This window comes from Eptesicus fuscus, chromosome 5 (genome assembly GCF_027574615.1).
Source record: "Eptesicus fuscus isolate TK198812 chromosome 5, DD_ASM_mEF_20220401, whole genome shotgun sequence".
Lineage (NCBI taxonomy): Eukaryota > Metazoa > Chordata > Mammalia > Chiroptera > Vespertilionidae > Eptesicus > Eptesicus fuscus.
In genome coordinates, this window is record NC_072477.1 from 5,314,432 (window position 1) to 5,338,997 (window position 24,566).

Consider the following 24,566-nt stretch of genomic DNA (forward strand, 5'->3'; position numbering starts at 1 on the left):
CAATGGTTTTCAAACTCATCTCTGAACAGCCCACCCCTGCCCTGGGCACAGTCATCCACAGTAACTCTGTAACTGAAAGGACTAACTGATCCATTTCAGAGATCAATATAAGGAGCCCCGTTTTTAACTGTAGCATGCATATCACAGATAGATAGGGTGTCCCCCCAAAATGTAAACACACACTTCGAATCATTATAAAGGCAGTGTTTATTAAAATACATTTCATTTTCAAAATTGAGCTATCAGCTCTTAAAGTATGTTTACATTTTGAGGCGACACCCTGTATATGTATGTGTGTGTGTGTGTGTTTGTATACACACACACACAAACACACACACACACACACACAAATTTGTGCACTGGAGGGGGTATCCCTCAGCCCCGCCTGCACCCTCTCCAATCTGGGATCACACACACACACTAGAGGCCCAGTACACAAAATTCGTGCACTGGAGGGGGTATCCCTCAGCCCCGCCTGCACCCTCTCCAATCTGGGATCCCTCCGGGGATGTCCGACTGCCGGTTTAGGCCTGATCCCTCTCACAATCCAGGACTGCTGGCTCCCAACCACTCGCCTGCCTGCCTGCCTGATTGCCCCTAACTGCTTCTACCTGCCAGCCTGATTGATGCCTAACTGCTCCCCTACTGGCCCAATCGCCCCCAACTGCAGGCCTGATCCCCCTCAAGTGTCCTCCCCTGCTGGCCTGGTCCCCCCCCCAACTGTCCTCTCCTGCCAACCTGCCCCCCCAACTGCCCTCCCCTGCAGGCCTGGTTGCCCCTAACTGCCCTCACCTGCTGGCCATCTTGTGGTGGCCATGTTTGACCACATGGGGGTGGCCATCTTGTGCGAGGGTGTGATGGTCAATTTGCATATTACCTCTTTATTAGAAGGAGAAAATGAGGTTCAGAATGGGGGGGCAGGGGGATCACTTGTTCAAGGTCACCAGCCAGGTACAGGAAGGGCCAGGACCACAGCCTGAACCTCTTGACTCCACAGGCAGCCTGGAGAAGTCCCTACGGGGAATTTCTCAGGAAAACCTTCATTTCCTAGGAACGCCTGGACCCCGCTGCCCGTTATCCCAGCGAGTCAAAAAGCAACGGATGCACAGGGGTCAAAGAAGTCCCTTCCCCCACCCTGACCCCCAGAAAGGGGTCTGCGTTGGGGTCCTGGGAGGCGGGGCTTGTGGGGTGCCGCCAGCCCGAGAGGCACACAGCACCATACCTGTGTGGTCTTCTCCCGCATGAAATCACACCCTCCTACCAAGAGCTGCGAGCGTGTTCCCGGGCACGCAATTAACCTGTGCGAGACACGCGGTTACACCGGGGTTTCCGTATTAATTTGAAGAGAGAGGGTCGGTGCGTCCAGATCCCAAGAGGGACAAGACCAAGTGCGGACGGCGGCCCCTTCCCACCTGCACAGAGGCCTGCCCCCTCCTCACGGGAACCGGGAGTGTAATGACTCCACTGCAGCTGCTAATTAAACAGGCACTAACCACACTGAAGCCAACAGCCGGGTGCCGGGGGCAGAGGCTACGAAGGGACAAACGCCACTGGAACAGGAGGGTCGCAGGTTGAAATTCATCGGGAAACACGGAGGTGCGACCTGGCGCAGCTGGTGCGTGGGGACCCAGCGAGGAGAGGGGACAGTGCTGGGAATCGGGGTGGAGGGCTGGAGGCTGAGAGTGGGCCACTGGGGGTCAGGAGGAGAGGTCCCAGGGACCCCAGACACAGACACCACGCTGCCATCGAGTGTGGGGGCTGCTCCGGTCTCTGAGTCCTCAAAGCATCAAGCTATACACCCCAAGAAGGCCTCAAACGGAGGAGGCAACGCCAACGAGGGAACAGGTGCTGGCTGAGCAGCCCAGGGATCAAATCCCACCTCTGCTCTTCCATCCCCTTTCGAGGGTCCTTACAGGGGGACAGGCCCCCTTCCAGCTCCTCCCACCACCACCCGACTGCACGCAGCAGGAGGGCAGGGACCCTCGCCTGACTCTGCCTGGGTTGCACAGTGTCTACACACTAGGGTGCCTCAGACCCTGGTACACACAAAAACGGCATTTTGTGGAGTGAATGAATGAATGAATGAATGAATGAATGAATGAGAGCTGTGAGCCCTCAGTGTCTCTGAGCCTCGTTCTCATCTGTAAAGTGGGGAGTGAACCTACCTAAGGCTGCTGTGAGGATTACATTCAAGAACGCACGCAAAACGCCTAGTACAAGGCAGCGAGCGGGAGGCCCTCAATACACAGCCCTTCCAAGGAGGCAGGTGGCCCCGTGGCTGCGAGCAGGTGTGAGAGGATGTAGGCAGAGGCATGGGACTCGGCAGGAAGAGGGTAGCCCTGTCAGGAGGCATCCTGCTGACAAATCCCAGGTCCCCAACCTTGGCCCAGCCTCCCTGCCCGAGACTTGACGTCCCCGTCTGCGCCACGGGGATGGAGCAGCTCCCACACCGCGCAGCTGCTTCTAGGAAGAGCCGGCGCCGGCAGAGGGTTCGGCAGAGCCCTGAGCGCCAAGGAGATGGTGTGTCTGCACCACAGGACTGGACGGAGTCCGGTCAGAAACAGTCGCTGATCTCTGATAGCTCGCCCCGCCCCTGCCCCGCAGTGGCTGCAGGGCCCGCAGCACTCACTGCAGGAAGCCATGGGAGCAGGGAGCCGCCCAGACAGTGCAGGCTCCGGCGCTCAGCGAGCAGGGACCACAGCCCAGGCCTACGAGCTGGGACAGGAGCCCCAGCCACCCTGGACCCCAGGCCGCGTGACTTCTATGCGAACCCCTCCCAGGCAATTCATCTTTGGGTGTTCAAGGCATACCCCAGTCCCTACGATGCCACCACGTGTCAGAGGGGATGCTGGGAAGGCGACCTCGCCAGCAGCCAGGCCCAGCGAGCTCTTGGCCCTGGAGCTGGGCCGCCTGTGGCCCTCCACGGAGATGGGGCTCCAGCAGGGACCCTCCCTGAGAACAGCTTCAACTGAAAGCAAACCCTGCCCCATAAACACCATCTTCCTCCCACCACCCACGTCCAGAGAAACCCTGCATGTGTCCCCGCTGGCGCCCACCCTCTCCTCTCCCGCCTGGAAACCAGCCGGCAGGTGCGCCCCGCCACCTGGGGTGTCGGCATCCTGGCTCCTGAGGCCGCCGTGTGCCGCACGCCAGGCCGGCGGCCGAGAAGCCGCACACAGCCGAGAGGCACACGGCGCACACACCAGGGCCCAGGCCAGAGCAGGAGGCGGCGCTCTATTTGGGGACAGGGGGCGGGGAGGGGGTCGGTAGTTGTCATGGTGACCAGGTTGAGTCACCTCACTGCCCCTGTGTGCCCATCTGTAAAACGGGCAGCCCCGTCAACCGAAAGCCAGGCGCACAGTAGGTGCTCAGCCCCTCGGTAAACACATGGCCCTGCCCCAGCCCCCTAACTCCCCCCTTAAGTCCCCCCTGAAAGTCTCCTTTAAAGCGTTTTTCCCCCTCAAAGCTAATGGGCAACACATCCTCACAAAGAGAAGCGCGTTGTGGACGGCTCGGCAACGTACACAGACAACAACCACGGAATCCTCCTGGCCATGTCTGGGGGGGGGGGGGGGGGGAGGCAGTGGCTGGGGCGGGGGAGGAGGTGGCAGTGGAGAGGGCAGAAGAAAACCTCAGATGTTAAGCGTTATCCAATTAAGCTTTAGCTAAACAGCCCAAAGAGATGAAATTGGGAGGCGGGCAGTGCATTCTGGGAGACTCTCGGGATGGGCGGAGGCGTGGGGACCTCCTGACCCGTGGGGACCAGGCACTGGTGCTCAGTTCTGCCGGCATCCTTCACCACTTCCCCTGGAGCCCCCCCCCCCGAAAATGCCTTTTGGGGCAGGGGCTGCACGGCCCCCCTGGGTCCCCACCTTGCCCGGCCCACCTGGGAGAGGCAGCTGCTAGCTCTGCCAGGGTGCACCCCGCCACCCCCGGGAGCCCGCCCCCCAAACCCCGCGGCGTCTGTTACCTGACAACTGACACTGACATCCAAAAGGAGCCTCCGCGTGCCCCTCACCCTGAGTCCCGTCACCCGAGACCGGGCGCGCGCTGCAGCACGGCAGGGGGAAGCAGGGCGGCAGAGCGCCCAGGGCGCGCAGAGGTGAGGTGATCACGGATGTGTGAGGGTGGGAGGAGGAGGCAGCTATGGGGGCCATCGCGGGCAGCTGGGCAGGCCTGCACGGCCCTGGAGAAAAAACAATAGAAAAGACTGGTCAGTCGGGCCCTGGACTATACACGGGGCTCGGGGTGCAGAACAGGGGCCCGGGGCAGAGGGCTGCAGGCCGCCCTTCCGGGGTGCCAGGCCCCGCAGGGAAGACCGCGGGGCACAGGCAGGGGCCCGGGGGTGCTGTTTCCACAGCTGCCAGGTTGGGCTGTCTTAGGGCCAGGCTCCCCTCCCCGAGGGCCTAATGCAGGGAGCTGTCAGGGTGCCCACTCCCAGGTAGGTCCCCCCATGGGGGGCGGAGGGGGGAGGCGTCTGAAGTGCTGGGGAGCAGGCTCCATGGGGCATCTGTTCCCAAAACTCTGGGCCACCCCCCCTCTGGGAAACTCCAGGCCACCGCTTGCTCTATCGGGACGGTGTCTGTACAGGCCCGGGCCTCCCCCAGTCCACCTCGGAGCGCCGGGCGCCGGTTAACCTCCAGCCTGGCGAATGGCCAGCCGGTGCCGCCCTGCAGCCCGGGGCCCTCCTCCGCGACCCACGCCCCAAGGCCCTTCAGAGGCTTTGACCGCCCCCAAGAGGACCCTGGCACTGCCCAGCACCCCTCCTCACGCCTCCCCGGTCTGACGGCCACGACGCAGGGCCAGGGGCCTGCCGCGCCTCAGCTCCCCGGCACGGCCTGCACTTGATTTGGCCGTTTATCTGAAATGGCTGAGAGACCACCAGGGCAAAGCATCTGTGTGAAGCCCTTGCCAAAACCACAAGTGAAGAAGCCCAAATTCCCTGGGTAAATAATTGAGCAGGGAAGCATCAGAGAGACAAAAAGAAAACGTCAACAAGAGACAGGCAGCTGGGCCCTGGGCCGGCTCTGCCAGGGAGGCCGCCCGACGCGGCTCGCCGCCCCACGCAGGTCTGCAGGGGGGCATCGGCCCGCGCCACGGCCCCACGCGGGACCCTCCCTCCGGAGAGCCACAGGGCCCTGCAAACCCGCGGCGAGCCAGGAGCCACAGGGTTCACCGCCAGTGAGTTTCCCAACATGCCCTGGGGTGAGGCACACAATACCCATTGCACAGACCAGGAAACTGATGACGTGGGCCCGGAAGGCTGTACACACCAGCAGCCTGGTTGCCAGGCTGCAGAACCGGGGTTCTTGGTCTGTAACCCAGGACTGGAGGGGCATCGGGGCATTTAAGAAGACCTGCAAGCGTCCTACCAGGAGGTCAGAGCTAACCCCAACCACCTGGGCCCCTCTGGGCCGCGGAAGACCTCCGACTAGGCTACGCCCAGGGCCTGAGATGCTTCTGAGCTCAAGGCCCAGGAAGGGCGTGGCAAGGGCCCCAGACACGGTTCCAGCCGCAGATGCCGATTCAAGACAGGCCCCCAGGAGGGTCGGCTCTTGAGGCCAGTGTCACCGGCCCCCTCCTAGAAGCCTGCCCTGGCCAGTCCTGGCCTGAGAGCCCGTCCACTAGGGAGGCCTCGCCTACAGACCCCGGGAGGCTCTGAACCATCCGTGACTGCGACAGCAGCTTTGAGCGAAACACCTACCACACCACCCGCTCCGCAGGGAAGATCATCCCCGTCCCAGGCGGAGGCGGGGGCTCGGGAGGTTTGTAACCCGAACCCAGTTGTGTCTCTGAAGCCTGGAGGTGCCCTGCTTCCCCCCGAGGCTGCAGGGGGCTGGAGTGATGGGGCGGCCCTGGATCCTGAAAGGGAGGGCTGTGGGGGGAAGAGGAGCTTGAGGGTCTGTGGGCTCAGCCAGGCCATCGGAGGTTGCAGAAGAGCCAACGTGGGCGGGTCCCCAGGTTCTGGGGGAGGCCACAGCATGTCCCGGGGCTGAGGAAACCAGCAGAGCCCCCGTGCTGGGGGCCCCGTCCAAGGCGGAGCAAGCAGAGCCCTGCCTCCGTGGCTGGAAGGAAGGACCACAGAATAGCCCAGCCACACTCTCTCCTCCTGGGAAGGTCAGGCTCAGGCCCCAATCAAGCCATCCGAACTCGGGGGGCGGGGGCTGGGCTGCCCCTGGAGGGGCCTCAGCGCCTCACTGGGAAGCTCCCCTAGCCAAGTCCACCTGCTCCGAGGTGGGGGCGGGCTCCACGGAGCCAGGGGAGGGGCCCTGCTGGGGGGTGGGGGGTGGGGGGTGGTCACCGCTGGAGCAGTGTAAGCCTGCCCAGGGGTGCGACTCCGGAAGTCCTGGCCCGAAGCTAGGGCAGTAGCCCACGGTGCTGAAAGGAGCCACCTACTATGTGTTCGCATGCGTGGGGAGGGTCCAGGACAGGCAAATCCAGAGAGAGCCCCGGATGCGGGGCGGGGCGGGGCGGGGCGTGAGAGGGTCGCGGCGGGGTTGCTTTCGCGGGAATGAAAACGGTCTGGCATGAGATAGTGGTGATGGCCGCCCAGCACTGTGACTACACTCGGAACCGTGACGTGTAGCCCTGGAAAGGGTTAAAATGGTGCGTCTTTTGTTACATGAATCTTATCTCCATTTTCTTCTCCAGGCCAACGTGAGGCCTGTCTGGCTTCGCTGCCCAGCCCAGGCCACCTCCCAGCTCCCGTTCCTTCTCCAGGAAAGCGTGTCTGCCTTCAAAGTCGCAGCCAGCGCCCTGCCAGTGTGGGTCAGGGGTTGAGCACCGACCCGTGGGCCGGGAGGTCCCAGTTCGATTCCTGGTTGGGGCACATGCCCCGGTTTCGGGCTCGGGGCCCCAGTATGGGGCGTGCAGGAGGCAGCCGACCAATGATGATTCTCTCTCATCGATGTTTCTCTCTCTCAATTCCTCTCCCTTCCTCTCTCTCTAAAAATCAATAGGAAACATAATTTAAAAAAATAAAGTGCAGCCCTAACCGGTTTGGCTCAGTGGATAGAGCATCGGTCTGCGGACTGAAGGGTCCCAGGTTCGATTCCGGTCAAGGGCATGTACCTCGGTTGTGGGCACATCCCCAGTGGGGGGGGCGTGCAGGAGGCGGCTGATGGATGTTTCTCTCTCATCGATGTTTCTAACTCTCTATCCCTCTCCCTTCCTCTCTGTTAAAAAAAAAAAAAATCAATAAAATATGTTTTAAAAAATTTAAAAATAATAAAGGGCAGCCAAAGGACCCAGAACCCCTGACAGAGCACTCAGACCCTGTGACCGGGGGCTGACACATGCACGGGAAGCCGGGAGCTCAGAGAGGGGCTGCCCGGGAGCCCGAGCCTGGGTTCTGATCTCTCCTCTGCCGTGTCTCTCCCCTCTGCCACTTCCTGGGTGAGTCACTTCTCAGACTCCCGCCTCTAAAGGACAGTCCGGACATGCCTGGCCGGAACAGAGCTTCCAGGAAACACGCAATGACTGGTCACCCTGTCCATTTACTTTATGGATTTTCTTTCATTTCTTCATTCATTTGTTTGTTTTCCTTTCTGGACCTCCCTCCCTCCCCTCCCCACGGAAAGGCACCCCAAGGAGCCCTGCAGGGCACGCCTGCAAAAAAACAATTTCTGTGGCGGTCCCGGCGGGTTCCCCGCTGGAACCGGACCAGACGCACGTGTGCGGTGGTATGTGGCAGAGGGACGCCGAGACGCCATCCCAGCTTTACCGGGATCCAGGCGGCTTAAAAATAAACCCCTGGCTGGCTGGCCTGCTTATCATGGAAGCTCACTTTCATTAGGGAAAGGGAAATAAACAGTGAATACATATATCATCTCATGGAAGCCCAGCAGCCGCCCTAGGAAGTCAGTAACAGGACCGCCCTCTCTCACAGATGAGGAAACCGAGGCTGGGTGCCCAGCCCCACGGGGCCCACGGGCATCAGAACCTCACGCTGTGCATCTGCACAAAGAGGTACAAAAACGCCCACGCAGAAGACCCCAAAACGTTTCTGACGCTCCGCATCCGGGGGTAAGGTCATTTTTAATGCATCATTCCCAGGGGGCGTGTAACCCGCTTTCCCTTCAGGAGGGGCCCTGCAGAGGGTGCGGCTTCATTCCTCGCACATGCGCACTTGCCCGGCGCACACGCACACACACACCCCCGCGTGGAGACACAAAAACCCCCCTGGGAAAGCCGGGGCCTGGTTTGGAGGGGAATGCGACCCGCCCCCGTGGGTGGGAGGGTTACAGACCCCCGGCCAGGAGACAGACAGGCTCTGGAATACACTGTGCAGATGTATATTTCTCTCCCTACCGGTGCCTTTCAATTGATACGTTTTTTAAAGCCAAGAGCTCCTACTGATAGTGCAAAAATGAGTCGCAGGCCCCGGAGGGCGACAGACAGACAGACAGACAGACAGGGAGCCAGCGCCTGCGGGTGAGGGCCACTGGCAAGGGAACCTGACAATCCCGCGCCCCTCCCCCCACGCCAAGACATTAATTCTCACAAGTCGGAGAAAATTACTATGCATGAATGCAAAAAGCATGATCAGGAGTAATTAACATGGCTTCATATGCAAATTTTATTAATGCAGAAGTACAAAGTCATTATGCAAATGAAACTTACGTCAACTCTCTTGACAAATATTCATCGCTGAGGCTCAAGTTTCTCCCTCTTTATTTATTTAATTTTTCCCCTCTCCCCGCCCCCCCACCCTGTTTTTTTTCCTGGGTCTTTTTTTTTTTTTTTTTTAGGGGCCCAGGTAGTGCCGCTGGCCGCTTTGGCAGCAGCAAGCCACAAGGACTGTGTGACAAGTTTGCAAAGTTGCTTTTCAACCAGAGGAATTTATTCTTGCATTGTTGATTTTTTTTATTTTTTTTTTTATTTTTTGCAGTTGGCAGGTAAGAGACAGCTCATAGGAGAAGGGAAAAAATAAAAAAAAATAAAAAGCTCTGGGCAGCCGGCAGCCAATCAAAACGCCAGAGTCTGTAATGAGGGCGATTGATGGCTGTTTGGCTTTTACTGCAGGGTAATGAGGAGGGGGAAAAATATGAATATTCATGAGGCTGTGCTCCTGCCTTTGATGATTAAAGAAATTTTTAATATTCAAATAAGCGCTTGCCAAGTGATTAACAAAGAACATGCACGCAGAAATATGGAAATGGGAGCCGGGGACGATGTGAGAGCCGAGCAGACTGCAGGAAAGCCAGCCTCAAATTTCATAAACAAGATAGGCAGATAACCCAGTTAGCACGCGGGCAAATAAAAACATTTCTTTCGGATCGCTTAAATATTTTGCCAGCTACTTTGTCTTAAGGATGATAAAAAATGCTATGTATTAAGGGGGTGGGGCAGGCAGAGAGGGGGAGAGAGAGAGAAATCACGGGAAGTCAAAGGCACTGCTCACGTTTAAGGATCCTTATCCAAGTTCCAGCCCACCTCCCCGCACCTGACGGAAATCGGGACTCTTTTTCCGGTGTGCTAGGGAGAGGAGAGGGAGGGAAGCCAGCTCAGGCCAGTTTGGGGTGGTCATTTGTTGCTTCGAGGAGGGGACTGGAGGACGGTGACCGCTAGAGGGAGAGAGGTGGGATTCTGGGGGTCCCCAACCTGGAGAGCTCAGCACCTCCCTGGTGGAAACACATCAAGAAGGGGGTCACAGGGGAAAAGCGGACGCATGTCAAGAAGCTGAAAGGACTCCGACTTCGGCGAGGGGCCCGGCCTGGGGGGGACCAGCTGACCCCAAGGAGAGGAGCCTCCAGGGCCGCGGCCCGATTCGCCGGCTGCTCGGCCGCAGGACCCTGCTTTAACAGCTCCGGCATGTTCACCGGGAAGCACATAATAACAGCATTAGCTGGCAAAACGACCCCGCGGTTAAAATACATCTAATTAGCAGCCGATGACATCCATTTTGGCAATTTCCTCTTTGAAAGAAGTGGAGTGCCACCTTAAATGAGACTGCTAGGTACTCACCAGACAGGTCCTAGCCCTCACCCATCCTCTGTCTCTCCTGCCCTTTTGGGGGACGGGGGTGTAGGGGCAGGGCCGTGGCTGAGGCAGCAGGAACAGAGAAGAAGGATCCTAAGGCATCTTGGTTTCTCAATTTCAGAGCAGCAAGGGTCCTGTGTGTGTGTGTGTGGGCGGGGGGGCGGGGGGGGCTCAAATAATAAATTCCTTCCCTCTACAGGTATCATGTCACCTTTCTCTTAGTTTTTAATTGCCAAGGTCCGGGAACCAAGAAAGCCTGGGAACTTGCTTTCCATTTCATTATAAATATATGTCATAATAATAAAACAAGGCAGCCAGGAATGCAAGCATTTCCGTGAACAGCGTAAGTCACCTTGGAAACCTGTAAGCTGGGGGGGGGGGGGGGGGGGCGGGAGGGCAGGCCCAGAGGGTACTATATGGCTCAGCTCCTGGCACCAGGCGTTTGGGGCACCAAAAAGTCCTCTGTGGGGAGCTAGGGCTCCCCAAGTCCCACTCTCCACTTCCAATGTCTCATCCTAAATCAGGCGGTCTCGGGGCCCCTGGCTGCCATGGGTTGGAGTTCGGGGGTTCACGTGGAAGTGTCCTTTAAAGGAGGAGCAATGGGAAGGGGAAATGGGTTGCACAGGGTTTGCACGGCTACGTTTAAAGATTTCCTTCAGGCCGTTACACGGGAGACATGAAAACATGGTTCGAATCCACACCCAGCCGGTCCTGAGCTGCCTGCTGAAAACACAGCCCTTCCGGGGGCCTGAGCTGACGGGCTGCCCTCACCACCCGGGCCTGGCTGGGTGGGGGCACAGAGGGCGGGCAGGGCTTCCACAGCGACCACCCCGAGGACCCCCACGCCTGCCTTCACGTCCCTCCCAGCACCTGAGCCAGGCCCCTCCCCTGGGCGCCTCCCCGCCCACCCGCCCGCAGGCCCGCCTGCCCACTCTGAGATCTGTCAAGGGTGAATCACCGCCTCCACTACTTTTGCTCCCCAGCCTGCTGTCATTTAATGCGCCCCAGAAAAGGGAGAGGCGAGGCCGAGAACAATATGCCCCCAACACCACGAAACCCGCCTTCCTGCTCCCACCAGGGCTAAGGCCATGTCCTCCCCGCAGCTGCGTCTCACGGGATGGGGAGAAGGAGCGCAGACCACCCCTTCCCCGGGCCCCAAGGCACAGGTGCCAACCCCAACTCCCTCAGGATGCAGCCGCCAGGTACTCTGGAGCGGCAGGACCCCTTTCTGCAGCCCGAGCTGAGGGTCGGTTGGGTTCCAGCACAGGTCCCCGTCCCTCTGGGGCCCTGCCCAGTGAGGTGGCAGAGAGCTCTCCGGGGCCTGCGGGGAGGAAGGCTGTTTAGAACCTCCTCCTGAACTCCCCGGGGGGGGGGGGGGGGGGATGGAGGGAGCTGACCACTGCAACCCCTGACCCAACGCTACAGGCAGTGGTCGGCAAACTCATTAGTCCACAGAGCCAACTATCAACAGGACAACGATTGAAATTTCTTTGGAGAGCCAAATTTTTCAAACTTAAACTTCTTCTAACGCCACTTCTTCAAAATAGACTCGCCCAGGCCGTGGTATTTTGTGGAAGAGCCACCCTCAAGGGGCCAAAGAGCCGCATGTGGCTCGAGAGCCGCAGTTTGCCGACCACGGCTACAGGGGAGCATGAGCTCTGTCTCTCTCCCTGTGTGTGCTGGGCTCGCGGGGAAATCCCTGGCGCCCTCCCCACTGCTGGAATGCAAATGAACAGAACTCCCCAAGCTCCAGCCCGACGCCGCGGCCTTTGACCCTGGCTTCGAGACCCCCACAGGAACAGATACGAGTCCTCTGGGGTGACCTCAGCAGGTGGGCCCCCGGAATCATGGCCCCGATCCTGGAATGCGCAGGCCTGCGGACAACAGGTGAAACCATGTTGGGAAACTGTGTGCATGCTCATCTGTTACACAGGGATTATGCACATGTGCACACACATACATGCGCGTGTATCAGCAATGTGGGCATGGCCCAGTGTGTGCGCCCATCCCCTGAAGCTACAGAGGCCAAGGACAAGCTAGAGGGGACAGATTCTCTGAATGCCGCCAGCAAGCGCCTCGCAGAGGCCCTGCCCCTTTTCCTGGCCTCCTGACCTGCTTCAGTCTTCAGTCTTCTGCCCTAAAACAACCTCGCCAAGCTCCTCCGATAATCTCCTCTTGGGCTGCATCGGGACCCACACACACAAACTACACACTTCTTCCCGATGCGCCCCCGGACCAACAGCACAGCCCGCAAACGGAAGTCAAAAGCTGGATAAGCCATTTGGGTTCCAGCCATGAAGAACTGGGACCTGGGGCCAGGGACCTACGGCCCCTTTTCAGATGGAACTTAGTGGCCAGACCCCAATGGCCAGCTTGGCCAGGCATCCCTTAGCATGTTCCCGCCTCATAGATGCATGTGTGTATGTGAGGGGGAGGGCGGGGAAGGCATCCCTTAGCATGTCCCCACCTCATAGTTGCATCTGTGTATGTGAGGGGGAGGGCGGGGAAGGCATCCCTTAGCATGTTCCCGCCTCATAGATGCATGTGTGTATGTGAGGGGGAGGGCGGGGAAGGCATCCCTTAGCATGTCCCCACCTCATAGATGCATGTGTGTATGTGAGGGGAGGGCGGGGAAGGCATCCCTTAGCATGTCCCCTCCTCATAGATGCATGTGTGTATGTGAGGGGGAGGGCGGGGAAGGCATCCCTTAGCATGTCCCCGCCTCATAGATGCATGTGTGTATGTGAGGGGAAGGCATCCCTTAGCATGTTCCCACCTCATAGATGCATGTGTGTATGTGAGGGCGAGGGCGGGGAAGGCATCCCTTAGCATGTTCCCGCCTCATAGATGCATGTGTGTATGTGAGGGGGAGGGCGGGGAAGGCATCCCTTAGCATGTTCCCGCCTCATAGTTGCATGTGTGTATGTGAGGGGGAGGGAGGGGAAGGCATCCCTTAGCATGTTCCCTCCTCATAGATGCATGTGTGTATGTGAGGGGGAGGGCGGGGAAGGCATCCCTTAGCATGTCCCCTCCTCATAGCTGCATGTGTGTATGTGAGGGGGAGGGCGGGGAAGGCATCCCTTAGCATGTTCCCGCCTCATAGTTGCATGTGTGTATGTGAGGGGGAGGGCGGGGAAGGCATCCCTTAGCATGTTCCCACCTCATAGTTGCATGTGTGTATGTGAGGGGGAGGGCGGGGAAGGCATCCCTTAGCATGTTCCCGCCTCATAGTTGCATGTGTGTATGTGCGGGGGAGGGCGGGGAAGGACAGGGAGGGGGTGTGGAGAGGGCAGGGACCACAGTCAAGAGTGAAGTCTCACGTCACATAAGGGAAATAAACCAGAAGATGATTCCAACTAACAACGCATTTCTCTTTCCCATCAGCATCCACAGGCCCGGCCTCTGAGGAGTGAAGGACCTCGGAGTGCGGACGCCGGGCCCTCGCTGAAAGCCAGGCGGGTCCCCTCTAGGACGTGTGTCACACGGCGGAGCTCAGCGAGCTGTGGTCTCGGGTCCACAGACTCAGGCCGCTCTGGCTCAGCCGCCTGCACGCAGAGAGCGTCAACCGAGGAGGAAGCCCGGACCCTGGGAACCTCAGAGAATTCAGTGAAAAGGACGCAGCCCCGCCAACAAAAAGAACCCCGAGAAACACAGCCCCCAGCAAGGAGGGGACAGCCGGGGAAAGGGATTACAATCCCAGGTGCGGGGGGGAGGGGGATGTGAGGAATGCCAGCCTCACCCCCTCTTTAAGAGCAGACCATGAAGTCGAACCGGGCAGGAGGGGAGCCCGCCCCCCCCCCCCCCCAGGGCCAGCAGCGCTGCTTGTCGGCGAACAGAATTTTCACTCGGTCAGTAGAAGGTGCAAAAAGAAAGAAGAAGAAACCAAAGTGTCGAAAAGGGGACCCTGTTAGAGTTTAAATACATGTCTTGTTTTTAGTTGCAGTTAGTAGCGTTCTATGCAATGGGTCTCCTACAATAAAAATAAACACACACCAACTTTCCCTGGATTTTGTTGCTGGGTTTGTTTGTTTTTTTCCTTTTCATCTCTTTTTACCTTTTACTAATAGACAGAGAGTATGGGGGCTCAATCACCTAAGATCATCTTTCTGTGGCCTCTCTCGGTGGCCACGCCACGCCTGAAATGCCACTCCCTGGAGGCCGGTAATCACCCCAACCAGGTAGCTCCTCTCTCGGGGTTCCTGAAGGCAGGGGGCGTGCAAGCCGCGGACCGGGCGCCTGCCTTTCTGCACAGGTAGCATCTGAGGACGGACGCCCCACGTTTCCTTCCGCGGGAGCAGCCTGGCAGCCACGCTGCTGCTGATTTTCTGACGCGAGATCCGTCTCCATCTCCTCACGCACCGACGCTGACGTACAGCGTGTGCAACAACAGAAATTTGTAAAAATTAACACTTGGCGGGATTAACGCCATAAAGATGGTTAGCACATTAGCGCGGGTAACGCTGCTCCTTCCGGTGCGATGCAGCCAGGCTGCCGCCGCCGCTGCCGAGGCCTGCCTTCCGCTGCGCCTCACGCCGCTCTTGGGTGTCATTAAAGGGACCGTACAGGGTCCTCCTGGAAACAGCATGTCACTGCCGAGGGCCCCCCTTGGGAACTGGGGGATCGCAGCACGCTGGCGCTGGCTCTGCTGCCCTGTCTCCCTTGGTGTTTCTGAAACAGAGCTGGGGTGCTGGACCTCAGACTGGATTCACCCCCGAGGCCCGGCTGCTCCCTGCACACACTCCGGAGAAGTCAGGCCTGGCCTCCTGGCAGGAGCACCCGCCCCACCTTTATTTGCCATTTATTTGTTTTTGGAAATCTTTCAAAAAAAAAAAAATTAACCTGCAGGCTCTCTTGGGTTGTAATTCTCTGCCCAGCACCCCACCGGGACAATGACTTTTCAGACACCCCCAAAACAATGTGGCGGAGAAAAGGCAGAGAAAGGACGCCTCCCGGGCTGTTCTGTAGATAAACAATGACAGCGCGGCCGGATCCCCACGGGCTCCCGAGCCGGGCTGGGGCCAGGATCTCACTGGAACCTCCGAGGAAGAATCCAGCAAGCACGGCTCAGGAGGCCTCGGAAACTAAACAGACACAGAACCAACCTGAAATAAGAAAACAAACGTCTTTGCACCACATCCTCCAAGATGGCAGAGAACATGAAGTCTCGGGGCTGAGAGCAAGGAGCCTGACTCAGCTCCCGGCCGCCGAGGCAGCTGCGGCCTCTCCCGGGCTGTGCTGCCTCCCGCCCCGGAGCTGCCAAGTGCGACAGAAGTGAGACCTGCCTCCAAGCCTGCTCCCTGCGCGTCCCTGAGCCTCAGGGGCGACGGGATGGAGGGGTTTTTTCCTTCCCTGTGTGCATTTTCATACCCTCATTCTACATCCTAATTTCTTTTGGGGGGAGGGAAAAAAAATCAGTGTCACTAAAAAAACGTCACTCTGTTTTGCAAAATCCAGCAGCTTCCTTGGCAGCGAGAGAGACTGGCTGGCATTATACCCTCATTTGACAAAACTACTATTTCTGGGCATGAGCTCAAAAACAGGTAGGAAGCAAATGCTGAGAAATAAGGAAGTAAAAACAGCCAACAGATTCTTCACTCCCAAGAACGCCAAGCGTAAACATGATTTATTTAGCTGCGTTTAACGCGCCTGCCCGCCACCCGACTAGGAGCCCAGTCACTCGGGTTAAGGGGGAGGCGGGAAGGGGGGTGGAAGGGGCGGCAGGGAGGACCACGGGGCACGGCGAGAAGAGGTGGCAGCTACCAGGACTTCCTGAACGGTGCCGTTCAGAGTTTCAGGAGAAAGACAGTCTTCTGCCCCCAAATACATGCATGTGTCCAAGAAGGCTGCACTAATCTGCTGGTTAATTAACGAGCTGCCACCAACAAAAGAGAGAAGACCCAGTTCATACAAACAGTGTTTACATGGGCGTCGCACGATCATGGCGCCCACCTCCCTTGCTTTTTTTTTTTTTTTTGCAAACCACGCGGGCTGGGTGTGGGGACAGGCCGGGAGGCCACTCAGGTGGGAGGTCCGAGCTTCTGAGACCCGACCTGGGGGAGGGGGGACTCTCCCTGCCCTCCCTGCCCATTCTGGCATGCCCACATGGAACTGACTGAGATCTGGATTCAATTAAGGAACACCAGACAGCCTCTGGCTCCGTGCCTGCACCGACGCAGCCACGGGGATCTGCCGTGCCCCCACCGCACTCCAGCTCCGATGCCAGGGAACAAGGGCTCCCTCAAGTGCCCCACGGAGAAGGCAGAGGGCCACCCCCCCCCCACCCCCACCCCCACCCCAAAACGCAAGCCGGAGGTCTTGGCCCTGCTGGGGTGAACCAAGGAAACGCATAAAGCAAGCATCTGTCTTTTCTAAATAGCTGGGCCCTGCCACAGGTGACTCCTATTAAAACTCCGATCCAGGTCACTCAGCATTTGCTGGGAAAAGGGAATCCGAGCCTCCCGGAAAGAAAAACAGCCGAGCAGGAAGACGGAGCCCCAGCCGGACACGCAGGGCCGCCCCTCTCCCCAGCGAGGGGACCGTTTCCGAGCGCCAGCTGTGTGCTCGGTGGGCACCGGTGCCAATTTCTGTTCGCTTCGAGAGGCGGCGGCAAAAGCGAAACGATTTCCTTGCCAGTCAGCACGGAGTGGCTTCCTCACCTGCCGTGAGCACGACTGCGCACTTAAAGGCTGCCTGCTGTATGCATCCCTCCCCAGCCCGAGTCTGCGCTCCCTCTGCCCACGTCCTCTCTTTCTGGAAGCCAGACACCAAATGCCAGGAGAGACACCTTTCGTGGTCTGTTCAGGTCAAAGGGCAACAGCAAGCCCAGTCAGTGTTAGGGTTCTGAATTACGTGGCAGCCCCCAAACAAAGAGCTGGGGGGGGGCGGGGCAGTCCCCTAAAATGAATGGGAATGGGGGAGAACGTTTCCTATTGGTATCAGGTCACTAAATTGAAAATTCAAGTCCTCCCCCTTGTAAGCGCCCCCCCCCCAAGCCCCCTAACTTTTCCCTTTACCTTGAACATGACATGCTACACGAGTAGCTATGTGACTCCTCACCCTTTTGCAAACCAGTCACCCTGCACCCCCCCTGGGAGCTGAACAATGACAGTCTATGCTCTTTTATGTCTGAAATCAGCAATGACTCCACTCCCAGGGAAGGGTTTGCTCTGGCACCTGGACGGGCGGACGGCGGCAGGAGCCAACACCATTGCACGTCCCCGTGTGACAGACGGAGAAACGGGGAGATGAGCTGGTCTGCCCGGGCCGTTCAGGAACAAGCACATTGGGGACGGGCAGTGCAGTGCGTGCCCACACCTCGAATCGGTGCTTCCGCACCCAGGTGGCCCCTCCTGCTCCTGCAGCAACAAATACTGATCGAAGGTGTCGCCGGGGCTCCGGGGCTGCTCCGAGAGGCCACGCTTCTAGAAGATCCTGGAAGAGCACCTGGGTTTCTCACAGTCACAGCACGGAAGATGCTCATCCACACCTCCAGAGGAGGCCTCCCTGGGGTCCCACTGACTACCAGTCCCGCTGGCATCTATTTCCACAGGACGCAGCTGACACAGGCCCCCATTCCCAAGCAAATCCCCACACACACGGCTCCGGAACAAAGCCAGGCAAGTCACCGGTGGCCTGCAGGCTTGTCATGTACGCTCAGAACCACACACCCGCAAGGCAGCCCGCCCCGCCACGGGACACAAAGGTGAGCGCCTCCCAGGGAGCGAGAGGAGAGGGAAGGGGGGCTCTCACGGCTCTGCCCCCAGCCTTACCCCAAAACTAGAGGGAGAAATCACCGGTAATTTTTACCACTGTTGAGCCATCAAAATGAAGAAAAAAGGTAAGTTGGCCTCCTCCTCCTGTAATAGTCATTAAGTCAGCCAACCACACGTTACTCTCTTCCAGGCAAAGCCTGAACAATTACCCCCAGACACACACCTCGTCTCCCCAAGTCCCCAAGCGTACATCCTTCTAAAGAAACTGCAGGGACCTCGGAGGGGGCCCCTGGACCACACGCACGTGACCGGTGTTTTATCTTCCTTTCTCTAGAGGAATCCGGCAACATAAATATTAATCAAACACGGGGATCTGCCTTTTCAGTCTGGGGCCATTATGAGAGCCGGATTGTGATCTTTACCTGTATTTACAGATATCCAAAGGCAGATTCTATCTTGTTAGAACTGTTATAAATGGACGTCTGAGGAATCGGCCAGCAAGTTCAGGCAGATATGCAAACCTCCCTGTCCAGGACTGCCAGCAGTTTTGAGTTCCCAAGTGTTGAATGTGCTACCTTTTCCACAGGCCTTTCAAAAAAGTAAATTGACAAATACCTTCGGAGTCTTCCAGCAGGAAAGCTAGCTGCTCAAAGTTCGGGTTAACTAAAACGGAGATTTTTTTTTTTTTTAAGGTCAGCTCTTACTCAAAATGCCACGAAGGCATTGGTTACAAATACTGTACCTCTGAGAGCACAGCAAGGGCAGTATCCTGTTATGATCTGGGTCAGCCCAGATCTTAAGGCGATATGTACATGCCTCTTTTTTTAAAATTACCTTGACTCTTGTTACAGCAAATTTCTGAATAATGAAACATAGACGTGGTTCCAATTCTAGCCTAGAAAAGCTGTCCCGGCGAAGGTAAAGTTTTAATCTTCGAGAGCCGAATAGCAGGCATTTTTATTTCCAGAGTAACAGCTTTGGGGAAATGTTTGAACATTTCCTTCAGAGCTTTGTGGTAAATACATGGGGAGTCTAAACCCTTGCTTTTCTGGGTCTTTAAGGGCTGGCTGGAGTGCTTTAAACAATTGGAGGCCAATTTTTAAGAAGCAAAAATAGAGACTCGGAGCGAGGTAGCCATTTGCATACAAATTCTCTGGGAGGGCGGGCATTCATTGTAAAAGCAGCCGGCTGGAGCGAGGGCTGACATTAATTTCCTGTGCTTCCACGAGGCTTCGGGTCCCACTCTAGTGGAGGGTTCCATTCCCACACAATTGGGAAAGCACTTGTGTCGAGTGTTTTAAAATCCCAGCCCCAGGAATTCCCTCTAGAAAAGCAGCCCCCCCCCCCCCTCCTGCAGGAGGAAGCGGGGAGAGAACTCCAAAGAAAACCGCCTCCCCTCCGGGCGGGGCTGTGCGGACAGAAAATGCACGCGGGAACTGAGCTCCTTCCATGCCCGCCTCACCTGGATCCAGGGACCTGCCCAGCTCTGGGGCCAGCGCGAGCTGGGGAGGGAGGCACGACCCTTCAGTGCTTTGGCGGCGGGAGGAGAGGGGACCCTGGGGCACCCCCCACCGCACCCCGGCCAGGACCCCAGGCCCTTGCGCGAGGCGGTTTTGGGGAGGGGCTCCAGGCAGGAGTTTTCGGGGTCCTGAAATGCCATTCCCCAGGTCCGGGATGGTCACTAGCCAGGGCGCGCGCCCCTGAGCGGAGGAGGGGGCGGTGGGTGGAGGAGGGGCGGCCCCGTGCGCACAAAGGGGCCCCAGGATGGCGGGCTCCCCGCCCTTGACCTTGGGTCTCCGCCTCCATCCATCTCCAGCGGCAGCCAGCCCGGGAAAGGGGCTGGCTCGGGGCCAGGGGCGAGCTCGGCGGGGCCGCAGCGGGGTTGGGGGGCCTACAGGGGGCCGCCGGGGGGCGGGGCTCGGAACAAACCTCAGGCTCTGCTCCCAGGAAACCTGCCTTCCAAGTGCCCAGCTCCTTCGGGACCTGGGTCCTGGGGCGGATCCGATTCACTGCACGCCTCCCGCCTCCTTACCCCCCCCCCCCCCCCCCCGCCAAGCAAAAGTTGCACGGGTGCACGAAGGAAGCCCCCTCCCCTTAGCTAACCCTACGTCTCGCCAGCCCCCCTCCTTCCCCAGACCGGGCCTAGAGGGGGAGGGGAGCTGTCACCGGAGGAAGAAAGGAGCGCGCCTTCCCCGCGAGGCCAGACGCGGGCAGGGTCAGCTGCGCCTCCGCCCGCCCCTCGCCCCCGCCCCCCCTCCGGCAGCTGGCCCATTAAGCCCCGGAATTATGCATGTGCCTGGAGCCCCCTCGGCCTTCCCGCCCCCGAAAGACACAATCAGCGTGCGCGGGGGTCGGCCTGGAGAGCAGGAAGGAGGTGGCCCGCGGCGCAAGCTGGAGAGGCCACAGGCCCGTGGGTGAGGCCCACCGCCCAGCGCGTGTGAGGCGCACCTGGAGGCCCGGGCAGTGCCCGGTGGGCAGGGGAGGGGCACGGACCGCAGGGAGGGCCCCCGGCGCAATCACAAAGTTTTCCAGAGTGTCTGCCGGGTTCCCGTGCGGGATGGAAGAGGTGCGGGCCGCCCCCACGCCCCCACACCCCCACACCCCTCCTGAGCCTCGGAAAAGGCCTTGTGTGCCTGACTTGGCAGTGAAGGGAGACCAATGGACCCCAAGCTCCGAGCCCCTGGAGGGCAGGGCCTGAAGTCCCCAGCAGGCGGGGCGGGAGGAGCTGTCCCTGCCCCCTCCCGCAGGGGAAGGGGTGGTTTGCAGGAGGTGGGCCAGGTCCAGGGGGCGGGCGGGGGGGAGGGGTCGCTGGCGATTCAGACGCGGGCAGAACGAGTCTTGCAAGTTGCAACCGTCCTGGGAGCACTGGGGAGACAGCATTCGTCGGGAGGCAGGTGGTTTCATGCCGGCGGGAGAAGAGATTCCCTCTCAAAGTCGGAAGGATTTTGATGTCCATCTCCCCAACCTCCCCCCTCCTAGTTTTGGAACGTGCCCGCCCAGGCCCCAAAGCCCTTGGCAGCCTCCCCGTCTGCACTGCACGTGGTTTTGGGAGCCCTGGACCTCTGCGCTCCCTACCGCAGGGCCCCACACTGGATGGACCTTGTTTGCACTCGTGGGCCGTTTGTTTCTGGAAATGAGTTCTCTCTCCCTTTCCTATTCTCTCCAAAGCAATGGCCAGGTCGGGGAAAATTACAGACTTCTTTTTCCCCCGGCGAACAAAGCGGCCTGCTTCTCAGGGAAAGTTTTACAAGCCAATGATGTCAGTGATGCAGGGCAAAGACCACAGTTTAGGTTGCTTAATTGGCGGGCTTTGAACTCGCGGTGGGAGAGGGACAAGAATCCGCTCCGGCTTCCCTGGAGAACTTAGTTTTGTGGGGTCTACCAACCTCAGCCCACTTAGCCGGTCGCTGGGGTGGGGAGGGGTCATCAAAGGTGTGCCCTGTTTCTCCTTAAGGGAGAGGAGGACCCAGACATCACGCTGAGCCCAGGGCAGGCAGTCCCCGGCCCCCAGTCCCAAGGGAGGGAGGACCCCTAGAATCCCACTGGGGGTACACTCTCCAGATGCCATACTCTGCCCCAGAAAGCCGTGGAAACAAAGCCAGTGTTTTCTCCACTGCCTTCAAGGATCCCTTTCCTGCCCTAGCCGGTTTGGCTCAGTGGATAGAGCGTCAGCCTGCGGACGGAAGGGTCCCGGGTTCGATTCCAGTCAAGGGCACATGCCCGGGTTGCAAGCTCAATGCCCAGTAGGGGCCATGCAGGAGACAGCCAATCAATGATTCTCTCTCATCATTGATGTTTCTATCTTTCTCTCCCTCTCCCTTCCTCTTGGAAATCATATATATATATATAAAAGGTTTTTTTTAATAAATAAAAAAGGTCCCTTTCCTGAAGTCAGGAAAGCGGCATGGTGTTCTCTGGACACTGCGGGGCGGACAGCTATCCTTGCCCGAGCCCCACCAGACCAGGCTCCAGGGACGCCAGGCCCAGGACTCTGCATTGCGAGTTTGTACCTGGAATCTCGATTCATCTGCCTAAGGCTGTGTCCACACCTACAACCAGCAGGCTCTGCAAGCTGCCAGGGACTCAGCCCCGGGGGCTCAAGGGTCCTGACCAAGCACCGCTGACCCGGCCTGGGCAGTTCTCTCTGCCTTCGTGGTCCACCTGAAAGCTGCCTTGTCTCCGCACCAGGACTGGGGCTCTGACTTCTCACCTCCAAAGGACAGGCCATTTTGTTGCCATTTTCCACCCAGCGGAGCCCAGAGTCCCAGTTTCCATGGAGTCTGAGCAGCAGCAGGCAGCCTTTCCCAGACCTGTCTCTCATCCAGGGGTCTCACCTCTCCCTCCCAGGCCACCACTCTCACACCCCTCCCCCAGCCCCATCTCTCTCTCTCTCTCACTCACACACACACACACACACACACACACACCCCGCACAGACTCCTCCTCCCTGAGCCACCTCCCCTTCCACATCAAAACCAGCAGGCCAGCTGGAGGGCGCTGAGAAAACCCACTGCAAAAAACCAAACCGAGGCTCAGAGGCCCTGCCCTGGGCCCAGCTGGGGGCCTCCGGGCCCTGACCACACCTGCCATCGGCAGCCCCTCCCGGGGTTCAGTTAGGGAAGGCTGACATCTCGGCCCCCTTAGGTCACTGGCCGCCACCTAGCAGTGCCTGCGCCAGGGTGGGTCCCGATTTCATGGGGGCTGAGGTTTATACAATTGGGGGGGGGGGCCCTCTTAACAAAAATATCAAATATCAAACCACACCTACATTAGGGGCCTGGGCACAAGCGGCACCCTGAGCCTGAGCTCTCACCCTCACGGTCAGTGCACCACTTCCTCCCAAAAGAGCCTGCCCGGCTTGGAGCCGGAGAGAGACCCTGTTTCTCCTCTAGGTCAGGATAAGAGCTTTCCTTTCCAGTCACCAATTTCTTCAAAGAAAACTTACTAAGCCCCGTCTGTGGCAAGTGAGGGAAGGCGGTGGGTCGGACAGCTGGGTGGGGCGGGGATTTAGGTGGGGAGCTGGAATGGAAGGCCCCACCCTCCCGCCAGGCCCTTACGGCTGTTGGAAACCACTGGTGCCACCTTCTCACACTTCAGCTCAGGAAGCTCGGGTCCAGGGAGGGGGAGGGTCTGCTCCAGGTCACAGCATGTCAGCCAGAGCAAGGACACCTTCCCTAGTCTACCAGTCCGCGTTGCCTGCCCCCCCCCCCACCCCACCCCATGCATCCAATACTCCCACAGGAGTCCGCTCCTAACAAGGTGGACTTTGCACAAACGTTGGCAGTCGACACGAAATCCACAGACGCGTGTGGGACAGGTGGAGGCCACTGTCCTGGCTCTTTCACCCCACGCTGCGCCCCAAGTCCCATCACGGCACTTCGCCCGAGGACTGGAAATCACTCACTGCCTGGCTGGCAGCAGAGGGAGCCTGTGGCAGTGACCCCGACAGAACTGGAGGTGACCCAGTGCTCCTCTCTGTAGGTCGTCAGCCAGAAGTCAGGCGCCTGGGTTCTAGGCTTCCTCACAGGGTGATGGTGCAAGGGCTTGGCCTCTCTGTGACTCGGTTTCCTCATCTATAAGATGAAAGTCATATCTGATTTACCACCTCTGTGGGGCGGAGACCGAGGATGGGAACGTAGGATGAAACATGACCAGGGCAGCGCCGCCCCACCACAGCGGAGAGCGTGACTGGAGAGTTTACACCCCGAGCCGCTATTCACCGGCTGTGTGACCTTGGGCAAGTGACTTAACATCTCTGTGCTTCAGTTTTCAATTCTGCAAAGCGGGGTGGACACTGGCACCTACCTGTGGAGTTGTTAGTAGGATTAAGTTAAGGTTTGGAAAGCCCTCCAAACAGTGACTGGCTCATAGGAAGCTCTACAAGGAGGTGCTCCATTAAAAATCCTAATATGAACCACTCCATCTTTCTGTTTCCTCCGTGAAAAGATGAATCCAAGGGCGCAGGGGTGACAACGGGCCGCCTCATTTCTAGGGCTTCCGGCACGGAGCCCGCTCCTCGCGGAGCCTAGAGCTGGTGAGTATGCATTAGTCAGGCATGAAAATTAGCAAAGGAAAAAAAAAAGCTGTCAAATGCCTAATAAAAAAAAAACTTAAGTCAACTGCTAACTATTTACTGTCAAATAAAAACCCTAATAATAATAACAGTAACGAGGCCGTCGGTTCCGGCCACGGGAGCCCCGGCGCCTTTCTCTCTCCGGCCTCCTCCCTCCCTCTTTCCTGACCTGGAGTGGGAGCCACCTACCTACATCACAGGTCCTACGGCCCCAAACTTAAAAAGAAAAAGAAAACAAATGGCCCGTAGCTGACCAGGACTTCTGTCTTCGTTTTTCATTCGGTCAAGTTTCCCACGACAACTCGGTGGGCAGGCCCATTCCGTAGCTGCTGGCGCTGTTTGCACAGGCCTCCCAGCTGGTCTACGGCCTCCCAGGGAGGCCGGCCGGACAGCAATTCCTCCCTCCGGTTCCAGGTGAGGAAACCGAGCTCTGCGAGGGGAAGAAATGCTTGGTCTCCAGCCACAGGGCTGGGCAGCCTGGTGTGGCAAAAGGCCACCTGTCCTGACTCAACATCCCCGGGGTCTGGACTCAGCCCTGTCAGCACCAGGGACACACGCTCGAACAAGTCTCCCCACGGGGCAGAACGGGAGGGGTGGCGATGAGGTCCTTCCGGCCCGGTCAGCAGGCCAGAACCCTGCTTTGCATCCCACCGGTGACTCAGTGTTATTAACAACTGACGACCGCAGCGCCCTAGGATTTGCATCCGTTGTCTAAATCACACCTGCGAGAAGTCTGAAAGATAAGAAAGATGATGTCCATTTTACAGGAAACGGAGACTTGGGGAGCTGAAGATCAGACC

The 24,566-nt window shown here is 58.6% G+C and overlaps 1 protein-coding gene across 2 annotated transcripts in view; it reads right to left on the reverse strand.

Annotated features, from left to right (window-relative positions):
- The window catches only part of BCL11B (BCL11 transcription factor B), a 91,082-nt gene that overhangs the window by 46,833 nt on the left and 19,683 nt on the right, over window positions 1–24,566 (reverse strand). Inside the window, exon 3 of one of the 2 annotated variants that reach the window (XM_028130054.2) lies at window positions 3,971–4,186. The exons of the other annotated variant lie outside the window; for it this stretch is intronic. Within the exon in view, the coding sequence (XP_027985855.1) occupies window positions 3,971–4,186 (216 nt within the window). The remainder of the gene's footprint in view (window positions 1–3,970; window positions 4,187–24,566) is intronic. 2 annotated transcript variants of the gene reach the window in all.